The following is a 12,081-nucleotide window of genomic DNA, read 5'->3' on the forward strand; positions in this document are numbered from 1 at the left end:
AGAGTCGAGACCTTTCCATTCCCAAATGCTATTATTGACACAGATAGACTTGCAAGTGCTTGCATAGTATAGTAAGATCTTAGTGTGATTATCGAAGATCTCATTGTAAATACTGTATATATTTCCAAACTCCAGGGTGCATAAAATAGCAAGATTTTTATGCTCAAACATTTTATTCCTATTCTCTTTGGAACCACTTTTCTTTCAGTTTGACAACAGTCATTTGTGGGATTCATTATTATTATTATTATTATTATTATTACATTTGTGTACCCAAGCAGGCTAGATTTCCATCTTACGTTCTGTTCACAAATTCACAGCTTTCACCTTCACAGTCTTCTGCTAGAATCTACATAGCTAGTTTGAGGTATTCTGTTAAGAAAGACAATATTTCAGCTCTTAAAAATACTTACTGTCTATATGAAAGATTTATATAGTGGTTTTATAGTAGTGTACAATACTTCTATGATATTCTGTAATAGTTTTATAATATCCTTGCCTTCTATAGTGTTACTATAGTACAGTCCTATAAGATTAGTATAATATTTTGTCCCAAAATACTATAAGATTCTTATAGTTCTTTATCGTAAGGGCTTATCTGTCATGTATCTGTTATTCTTATTTATTATCTGTTATCGTTTTACTGGCTCCATGAGGCAATAGTAAACCTCTGCATATCCTACAGTCAGCAACAGGTAAAACAAGACTGCTGGATGATATTTCATCTGTAATTATACTTTGTCTTTGATCAATGTTATTTTATAACTTTTATAATTTTGTTTTAATATTGTTATTATTTTTAGTGAAAGTAGCAACAACCGGTCAAGTGGTAAATCTGGTCTTAAAGATGAAAGCAATACTACAGGGTTGCCATAATAAAAATAGTTTTTTTTTCTACCTCTCAAAGAGACAATGAAATATGTGGTCTTATATCTCTTGATTTTGTTAGCGTTTTAAGATATGTTGTGTAAAATGAGATTAATGTTGACAAAAATGGATAGGCTGTTTGGGTTTCAACATTTTGTTTGGCTACAAGGAGAACCATTTTCATAGGCATCTACTATGTGTGTGTGTGTGTGTGTTTGGGGGGGGGGCAGGGGTGTTGTTGTTGTGTGTGTGTGTGTGTGTGTGTGTGTGTGCGCGCGTTTGTGTAAGTGCACATCACCTCAGTGCACATCACCTCAGGTTTATTATTTATCTGCTGTATTCTTAATTTATGGAGACCGAACTATGACTAAATGTCAGACTTGTCTTTATGCACATTTAGCTGGCATAGCAAGCAACAACAAGGTACTCAACCCTAGAGGGATTGTTTTTTCCCATAATTAAAATGGATGTTGGAAAAAAATTATAGAGGAGAATCAGAGAATCTGGTCAGTTGTAAGGGCTGCAATGTAAGTACCTTCTGAAGTTAAGTGGCAACACACTGTAAAGCTGCCACAGTAGTCATTGGAAAAGTTGATTTTGAGATTGTGTATGTTATCATTCATGTTGTCATTCATAATTCCATGTATTTTGTAAGTTATATACCCTTTGTTCCTCTTTCAAAAATATAAAGAATTATATTTTGAAATAAAGCTTGTCATCTGGACCCGATTGCTGTTGTCGTGTTGTTTATAGTAACAGGGGTTAAGTGCCTCGCTCACCATATTTTTGTGTAGCTGTATGGTAGTGCATAGATGCAAACTTCTAGGAGTTCAGCCTGTGTGCTGTGAGCTCTACGACTGGGGTGGAGTCCTAGCCTGTGAGTAACCATACGAACCTTTGGCAAATTTAGGATGTGTGCTAAGGTAGACAAAGCTTAGGTTGGGTTTTTCAGGCTTAACTACCATGATAACACTACACACAAACCAATGGTTGTTAAGGTAAACTCAGAATCAAGCAAGTTCCATAGTTCTAATTCCACATTCTCACTTCTTAATCCCACAATCAACTGCACTGCATCTGTGACTATCCAGTCTCGTAGTCAGCTCTTCCTCTTCTTGTCCATCTACCCCGTCCCTTGCTCGGCAACCCCCCACCCTTTTCTCCAGGCCAGGAGAGATTACGCTTGTAATCTTCAACCCAGCGTTCAAAAGCAGCTGTCTCAGTGTGGTTTTATAATAGACCCTTTCAACTGCATAAACAAACATGTTCGTTCCCAAGGCATTTCCAGTCGCACAGAAAGAAAAACACTGAGCTAATGGTAACTTTGGGTACAATAAAAAAAGTATTAAAGTCAACATTTTGTGGAACAATACGTTAAAGTCAGATTCATTTTCATTTCAAAGTATCTATTGGTTTTGAACATTTCAACTGAAACCCACTAAGAACTGATTGAAAGGGTCTATATGGTCTTGACAATAAACATTACAAAACTATAGGGCATTCTGGATATGGAGGGATGTTGATTGTTTGCCATTCTGTCTCTGAACTGGCCTAGAAAGGCTCCTGAAGAAAGCAGCAGAGAAGTGGTTTAATCTCATTCATTTGATATAAAATATTTCACATGTACATAACGTGTAAAAACTGGACAGAAATGTGTGTTATTGATTGACAATGAACATTGAACTGGCAGTTTGATGAAACACAGGCAAATTTTACATTTCTTGGCCATTCAGACATTTCTTGGCAAGGTGAGAAAGCAAAAAATACTGGCTCCTGAAATTCTTTTAATCTCTTTTCTCCTGCAATGACAAAGGGGGCCAAGGAAAAGCTAACCCCTCAACACACTTTCTCAAACAACAGGTAAGTCCTTAGCACAATACCAAGTATGATACAAAAGTTATGACACTTATCAATCAATGATTTGGCTGTGCATACATTATAAATACCACTGCTTGGCAACTACGGTAACTTCCTCCTTGAAAGATGTAAATTCATCCATCAACGTTTCACCACATACCAAATAAACCATGGCAGAAATCAGAGAAGATGGCATTTCACCAGCACATCGTTGCTGCGGTTGTTTTTGTTGGCACTGTGCAGCGCTTAACACCTCAGCAAATGTCCATACACTCTTAAAACGAATATGTTCCAGATAGGGACAATACAGTTTGTGTTGTTTCCTTTTTTTATTTGTTACACAATATGTGTTGAAAATAACAAAACAACTGTGTCCAAATAGGGACAACACATTAGTTTTAAGAGTGTACCTTCCTCTTTAACACTTGGTATGACATATAAGTAATCAGTAGCTGTAAGAAAATAATCTGTTATTTCAAAAGTTTTGAGCTGCAAGTAGGCTACAGTATGATACTGTATATCTAAACTGTCACCTACTTCCAACTGTCACCTGCTTCCAACTGTGACAAAGAACAGCTGAACAGCAAGACAAGAACAGGAGGGAAGAGTTTTACAAATAAAATAAAAATGGCGACAATTACAACACCTAGAGACACACACCTGGAATGTTGCTAGTACAGTCTCAGAACAAGAATAATGTTGATCTCCATTTGCCTTCTGAGTACTGAACAAAAAATATAAATGAAGGATTTTATTTTATTGGGGCCTGACAGGCATCAAAAACTCTAAAAACATTCTAAACTCATTGTAACAATGACAAAACCATCTCAGTCAGGACATAGGTCTGCAGTCTTTGTGTGTTGCTACATCTCCAGCGTCTCTTTCTTTTCTCTTGTCTTCTACATTGTTCATTTGTGTTTCAAACATACTTATCCCACACTTATCCCGCAGTCTGCATGGGGGGGGGGGGGGGTAGAAGAGAGATACCTGCAGACAGAGTCAGAGAGTCCCAGCAGTCTGTGTTTGTGTCTGTCTTCCAAGGGCGTCGGACTGGGGGTACAACCAGTACTGATTACTAGGGCCCCATCTTTTCTCATCTCGTCTCATCTCTTCTCTTCTCAGCAGAGATCATCTTTTCTCTCCCCTTTTCTCATCTCGTCTCTTTTCTTCTCTCCTCAGCAGAGATCATCTTCCCTCTCTCCTTCTTCTTCTTCTCCTTCGTCGTCGTCGTCGTCGTACTCCTCCTCCTGTGCGTCCTCCATCTCGTCCATCTCCCTCACGCAGTCCTCGCATCCCTCTGTCCCGCACCCCCCGACCAGCACCATCCCCCCGCGGGGCATGTGTCCCCCCGGGCCCATCACCAGCGCGGCGTGGGGGGTCCAAATGTTCTCCATCAGCGCGCTCTGCTGGGCCTGACGCAGCAGGCGGTTGACGGAGTACATGCTGCCGCCGCCGCCGCCACCGCCGTCGGTTTCTGTGATGACCTCATCGTAGGAGGGGGCGTGGCTTGCGGCGCGGGCCTCCTCCAATTGGATGCGCTGCCGGTGCCGGATCTCGATCAAAGTCTTGGTGTAAGAGTTGAGCGTGAAGACGGCTGCGGCCATGCAACAGCTGAAGGAGAGCCAGGCCATGCTGTGGAGGAGAGGGCGGCGGGGGAGAGAGAGAGAGAGAGAGGGGAGAGAGAGAGGAAAAAGGGGAAAAAGGGAAAGAGGGAGAGAGAGAAAGTTGGAGAGAGGAAAATATGAAAAGTTGAAGAGAGACAGACAAATATTGAGAGACAGTTTGAGTAAAACAGAGTATGAGTATGACAGACAAAAGGACGGATGGACACTTACGCAAAAGACCAGCCGTAGTCCCACTCCTGTGGCCGCCAGTCTTTAGGCCCCATGCTCACGGTCATCTGGAACACTGTGGTGTACATCATATGGGCCACCATACCCATCAAACCTATCCACAGACAAATGAGAGAGAGAGAGAGAGAGAGAGAGAGAGAGAGAGAGAGAGAGAGAGAGAGGAAGCACCGGAGATGGAGACAGACAGAGAGAGTTAGATGGAAAGAGATAGAGAGAGAGAGATGGAAAGAGAGAGAGAGGGGGGGTGGGGCACCAGAGATAGAGAGACACAGAGAGAGAGACTTATAACTAATCTCCTTTCAAGTATTAATACTTTGTCGTAAATAAATCCACATAAAAGCCACTGACAGATATATACAGTATATATAGGTTACGAAACACATAGATGGAAGGGTGAGAAGAGGCCATAAGAACTGTGACATAATTGTTGGAAGTGCACAGAATAGAAACATAATAGCTGGATTAATGGAGTGTGAGTGTCTGTGAGTGTGTGTGTGTGTGTGTGTGTGTGTGTGTGTGTGTGCGTGTGTGTGTGTGTGTGTGTGTGTGTGTGTGTGTGTGATTGTGTGTGTGATTGTGTGTGTGTGTGTGTGTGAGAGAGAGAGAGACAGAGAGAGAGAGAGAGAGAGAGAGAGAGAGAGAGAGAGAGAGAGTCAATGAGTGTGTACAGGGAGGAATAATTAATTCTGCTTTGTGGTTTTATAAATCATGCTCTCATTCTCAAAAGGGCAAACCTAGAGAGTCAGTTGAGGTCAGATTTGGATGACAACACTTTAACCTCAGAACACTTTTGTCAGACAAGCCTTGTGTACTGCCATTGGTCAGGAGCTGATGCGACATACTTTATGCTATGTTATATAAAAATAAAAATAGAATCAGTGTTGATGGCCTAAGCTATTACCAACCAAATGCGATTGCAGGCAAGGAGAATGGAGAGATTCAGTGGAAGTGCATGTTGGAATGCAGCTTTCATTATATATTGCATTATGTATCCATGTTGCCACAGAGGGATAAACCAGTATATGTAAAAGCAGAGGATGTCTACAGTATCTTTGTGCTTTGGTCCATAGTGATGTAACACATGTAAACCAAACATAAGAAAATAAAGCAAGAAAACTACCAAGGAGTGAGCGGACTTCTCTTAAACATTTTATAGTTTCCTGTCCTGCACCGCACCTGGGAAGTGCACAAAGTCTCTCTCTAAGTTGGTTCATAGTGATGCCATGGAGAGTGAACTGCAGTCATTTTTCAAATTCCTTTCCTTTCAAATTCCCTTAGCAATTAGTCAGAGAGCTGGTTGCAGCTTGGCTGGTCCCTATCGGGATACAGAGATGTGTTAAAAACAACGCAAGTTGTGTTGTTTTCAACAGATTCGTTTTAAGAGTGTTAATGAGTGTTTATTGATTGTGTCAACTAAGCTGTGCGCTTTTTTTGCTGTGAAGCATTGATTGGTGTGTGTGAGAACACCGCATTGGGTTGTGGCGGTCTAAGAGATAGGTCAGAATATTACATTAGTGCATTTTATGAGCCCAACATTTGATGACCACTGAAACACAATTTCAAAGTGGGCTTGAAGTGTGTTAAAGAAGAACTATGCAGTACTGGCAATTTCTTCGCTGTTTTCTCGGTTTTGTGCTTCTTTTTCGCTAGCTCTGTCATGACGAATGTCTGAGAAACTCCATCGCTACCTTGTTCTAGCCGGTGCCTGGCGTGTATGTGTATTTAAATCCAGTAAAGCAATTCGTTACACTCGTTATATTTCAAACTGGGGCCGCCACTGAGTGGCAAGGGTGGTTTTTCCGCTCACAGGCGCTAGGGGGAAGCGAGATGGCCACCATTCAACCCGAAATAAGTCATATAACCATTCCAATGACTCCGAAGCTGTTAAGATAAGGTAAATTAAGCTAAAAAAACCTGAATATTAATATTAAGCTAAAAAAACGGCATAGTTCGCCTTTAATGAGTGTAGTAGCTGGCGTTGATGTATGTGTATATGGCTTGGTGTGTGTGTTCAGAACACACCTGACAGGACGGTGCACATGGCTGCAAAGGCGTTGATCTTCAGGGCGTACATCTCCTTACTGAGACAGAGACAGCAGACCTCCACCCACATCATTAGGAAGCCCATGGCCAGCAGTCCGATGTACGCAAACTCAGAGATCATAGAAAGCCACAGCACACCTGAACAGAGAGATAGAAGGAAGTAGAGATAGAGGAGAGAGAGAGAGGTAGGGAGAGAGAGGAGTGAGAGAGACTGTAGTAGAGGAGTGGAGAGAGGAAGAATGAGAGGGAGTGAAGAGACAGAAAGAGAGAGGGAGAGAGGATAGATGAGTGATAGAGAGGTGAGAGATGAGAGTAGAGGGAGAGATGAGGGAGAGAGAGTTAGAAATAGGAGAGAGTGAGGATTGAGTGAGAGAGGTGTAGAGGAGAGAGATGAGAGGGGAGAGAGAGAGGGGAGAGAGAGAGATGAGTTATATATATGATTGTATGTCATAATTGCAATCACAACTCTCAAAAAATGTATGTATAGGCTCTATATAGGGTCATATCAAGCTGAATGTATTGAAATATCTGACCTTGTGTCTCTCCTGGTGTCAGCTCAATGAAACTCCGGCAGACCTCCCCTTGGATTAGGAAGACAACAAGAATCACATAATCAGTGATCAATCAATATTGAGTAGTTAAGTAAATACTGAACACACATACACACACACACACACACACACACACACATACGCACACACACACACACACACACACACACACGCACACATGCACGCACGCACAAACACACACACACACACACACACACACACACACGCATGTACACACGCACACACACACACACACACACACACACACACAGACACACACACACACACACACACATTAGCATACACACATGTACACACACACACACACATAGAAATCCTGCCTTTAACGTTCACCTTGATTGTGTTTCTCGCAGGAGAGCCAGAAGCCGGTGTGGAAATAGCGCAGCATGTACTTGTCCTCGCCCGTCTCCCAGATGTAGTGCACGGCGTTGGCCATCTTCCTGGCCCGTATTCGCGCCTGCTCCTCCTTCTGGCTTGAGGTTAGCGTGATGTTGGAGGCAGGCTTGCGTGGGTCAACTGTAGGACTTTCTGCAGAGAAGAGAGAAGGTGGGACAGTTTGTTGCTTTTGCTTCTTTTATTGGCTGATTGTAGTTACATTTATCAGCCTTCTTGATGTGGAAAATGTACCTACAGTATAGGTTTTATTTTGACAAAACAATATTTATTTGGGTTGCAGGTTCATTTTCACAGTTATCATTACACACCATATGGCTATCCCTTTTGATGCATGCACAAAGCATTCCTGCACTGTTCTGTGTTATTTCTTCTAACAGCAATAAACCCTCTGCTCTTAGGGAAGCAGCAGGAGTCACTCTGAGGGGCTGTACGCCCATTGAGTGATGATCCTGTCACCCTTCCTATTTGTGCAAAATGTCTGGTGGTGGGGCACACCTTGCTTGTGTGTTTGACAGTAATCATGACAGAGCAGACACAATGTGCAAACAAAAAGCAGTGCAACACATGGATTTATTTTAGATAAGCAGTTTAAGGGCACTGATATAACACCGCACTCTAATGCTGTATGTATGTAACATTACATTTATGTAGCACACAAATCTGCCAGAAGATGGATTATCCACCACCGTTATATGACTGTGTGAATAAGGTTTGGCTGATGGTTTTGACTCGAGGGACAGTTTGCTTTCATGATTGCTTGCATGATTTATCAAGAGATTGAAAAAATGCCTGCCTGACATGTTGACCTTGTGTTTCAATGAAATCGATGATAGATAGATAGATAGATACTTTATTGATCCCCAAGCCAGTGAAATTCAAGAAATACACTATGTGGTGCAAGTGGTGTATGCATGAGGTGCAACTCACGCATACACCAATGGCGGAGGCTGCCATGCAAGTGGTGTATACCATACCATTTGGAGTTTGGTTCCAAAACACAATATCTCCACTTTTAAGAATATTATAAATCATGTTGTTTAATAACATAATAGCAGTTACAATGAACGGATGTATGAAAATTCATTAAAGTTGAGGATAGAGCATTTGGACTCTTCATATATTTTTTTGGAGTAATTTTCCTGAAGTACACAAATTGTCTCCTGAGTAATCTGTCCAGTGTTCATGAAAGAAGCTTTGGATAAATCCATTCCCAATTCCCAGATGTCCCCATAGGTTCACTAGCAGAAATCATTGGTGAGACTGAGACTTCACTCTTTGCAAAATCTACTCACTTGAGATAATCTCTGTCTGTGTTCAGCAGGAATGTTGTATTAGAAGAATATGGGCTTAGAAAGAAACATTAATGCCACCGGGCGTGTAATCTCGGATTTGGGAATAATATACAATGCTGTCCGTAATATGCTGGTGGCATCAGTGATCTATGTATGTCATTTGTTATTTCTGTAACATATACCTCAGACTGGCAGTAACACAGCAAAACCTCATGTGCTTTAAGACAAGCTGCGTGACAAATAAACTGACAAATAAACCTGACATCCCATAGGACAAGAAGTTGCAGTGTGCTGACAGCAAAAGATACCAACAACATGACATTTCCCAGAAACAATTTGATCACAAAGGGCCTCATTCACCAACCGTTCTTACGAAGACATTTGTTCTTAAAACCCACTTATGCAGTTTTTACGAAGATTCTGGTATTCACCAATGCTTTCTTGTTGTTAGGTAAGAACAGAATCTACGAACACTCAAGAGCACATTTGAGAACTGACTTGTTTGTGCAAAATCAATGGTTATTGCATTTTCATCATATCTGCTGGTGTAAAATATAATATAATTTAAATTACAACTATATATTTTATCATTTATAATATTTTTTTAATAAAAACATTATACTTATACTTTTTAAATAAAATAATAATAATAAAATAAATTTTTGACTTAATTTAAGGAGTCTTATCAAGACAAATTTGCTCAACGCACTGGCAGACAAATTTGCTTAACGCACTGGCGGACAAATTTGCTTGTTTTCAAGATGAGATGTCTTAAAATAAGTCAATTTTTTTTTTAATTAATTCAAATGATTTCACAAGAAAGCGCTAGCCAGGTAAGTCTCTTTATACTGAAAACAATACCAACTAGTTTTTTTTTATCTTGATATAAGATTAATAACACTTTGTTAGATTTTGTTAGATAAGCAGTTTTTGCAGTGTATATATATAGATATAGGGATTTTCATTTTACAGTATCTGCTAAAATACAGTGTGAAAGACAATGCTGTTTTTCTCAGTTTGGAATTTTCGTAGATACCGCACTTTGGCTTTACAGAGTAATGCTACACATTCACCCATTCACTCTGACTCACGCACACACCGATGGCAGAGGCTGCCATGCACGGCACCAACCAACACACAGAGAGCAGAGTAGTATCTGTTTGGAAGCAGGAGGTAGAGTTCTCCAGAGTTCTTTAGAGTTCTCTAGAGGTCTCCTCTCTGGAGACCACTTATTGACCAATTATTTGCACACCTTGGAGGCCAGTGCTGCCGCTTACTAATATTACTACTTAATTTTATATGTCCCCTTTAGCTGCCTCTTTACATTAGTAGAGTTTTTTTTTGTTTACAAATCCAAGTAACTACAATTTTCATCTCATTCTCTCATGTAAAAGACCATTTGTTTGCAAAGGCAATGTGAGAGTCCACTGAACAGCTTGTATATGAGTTACTCAGTAATTTCCTGTGTATTATCTGTATTATAAACTGCACAACATCGTTTTATGCCAATTAAAGTTGTATATTGACCGCACCTGTGTTATAACCGCAGTGCTGATAGTCTAATTAATCAAATCAGTGCTTTAATCAGAAAGAAGAATGATGCAATGTATTCATATTACATATTACTATGTATAGCCCTCCCCTGTAGCTATGATCAATTTTTCAGGTTACTGAGTACTGTCAGTATGAAATAAAGCAACAAACAAAATCGGTGCTACCTAGCTTGAGTTGCTGCAGCCTACAGCTAGCCATGCAGGCAGCTACAGTGCTACACTCTGGGATGTGTAAAAAAATGCTGGAATTATCCTTAGTAGGTGGGAAATTCTGTTAAAGTGCGTATGTCAGGTTAAAAAATATTTTTGACAAATGAAGGGACATGAAGAAAGATAGTAGTGAGTAGTGATTTTTCTTGAAAAATCAACTTTAAATACAATAAAACAATATTTACAGTTATTTTTATAACTGAATTTATGAACATTCCAGACACAGTGATGACCTCATAAGAGGGAGTCCAGCAAAGTTGAGCATAGTTTGTGGTGGTTATGGTTTTAACTGCATTTTCTTTTACACTGATAAGGCCAAAAATGTTCTCTATGACATACCAGTGGTTCATAAGCATGAGTCTGACTGGCAGGGACAAAGACGAATAGGCTACAAAATTTAGGTAAATCATGGCCATCAAATCATCAGTGAGAAATTGATTAGGGGTGTGAGTAGGATCGGATCACTATTAGTATGTATCATGGCTTCAAAATGGCAGTTGTGTCATTTGCCATCACATAGGCTTTCATATACAACAAGTTAAGTAGAATCAGTAAGCAAATTAATAGTCTGTCTATAGCTAACATTAGTTGATCAGCAGATGTAAAGAGCAAATGTGTGGTAGCACATATACACTAATGGTTTTATAGTCAGGTCTCTAAAGAAAAGCATATATGCCCATGGTTGGCTGAACAAAGACTAATGAGTTGCTTACTGATTCTTCTTAGTTTAGGCTATAATGGCCTATATGTGATGGCAAGTGACACAACTGGCCTTTTCAAGCATTGCTACTTACCCATAACCTCTTCATCACATTTTAAGATCAATAGCCTAATGGTTGCCAGTAAAGAAAAAAAGGTATCAGGATATTTTTATGTCAGGCAGGTAGTAGACCCTAGCATGACATACTGGAATGAAGTCATGTTTTTGGCCTCATCAGTGTAAAAAAACCTACTGTATGATCCCTTATCCCATGTGTTTTAATTGACCAACTTTGCTGGACTCCCTCTTATGAGGTCATCATTGTGTCTGGAATGTTTCCTGGAATGTTCATAAATTCAGTTATAAAAATAACTGTAAATATTGTTCTATTGTATTTAAAGTTGATTTTTCAAGAAAAATCACTACTCACTACTATCTTGCTTCATGTCCCTTCATTTGTCAAAACATTTTTTTAACCTGACATACGCACTTTAAAGTCTCTCATATCAATGGCCTAGTTCAAGGGCCCACAATCTTCTTACCAGTGGTGTAGGGTTGGCTGTTGTTCTGTCCACAGTTCTTCATCTTGACGGGAGACAGGCACGGAGGCTTGACCACCTTGTGCGTCCCTGTGCACCAGTAGGAGGTAGAGAAGGCCAACACCGACAACGCCAGGGCCAGAGAGGTCAGCGAGAGGGACAGGAGTGAGCGAGACCGGCGAGACATGTGCTCCAACAT

At 40.4% G+C, this 12,081-nt stretch overlaps 1 protein-coding gene across 1 annotated transcript; it reads right to left on the reverse strand.

The window, feature by feature from the left end:
• Nucleotides 1-3,899: 3,899 nt before the first annotated feature.
• LOC143140662 (germ cell-specific gene 1-like protein) lies at nt 3,900-12,081 on the reverse strand. The gene is made up of 6 exons (XM_076301701.1): nt 11,886-12,081; nt 7,526-7,720; nt 7,154-7,201; nt 6,600-6,758; nt 4,560-4,671; nt 3,900-4,356 (listed from the first exon to the last, which is right to left on the reverse strand). Exons 1-6 carry the CDS (start codon nt 12,079-12,081, stop codon nt 3,900-3,902), a joined length of 1,167 nt encoding a protein of 388 aa, XP_076157816.1.

The sequence above is a fragment of the Alosa pseudoharengus genome, unplaced genomic scaffold, assembly GCF_046254945.1.
Source record: "Alosa pseudoharengus isolate Yale_2024_CS ecotype anadromous, Long Island Sound unplaced genomic scaffold, YU_APseudo_1.1 YU_APseudo_1.1_scf_23, whole genome shotgun sequence".
NCBI classification, from domain to species: Eukaryota; Metazoa; Chordata; class Actinopteri; order Clupeiformes; family Clupeidae; genus Alosa; species Alosa pseudoharengus.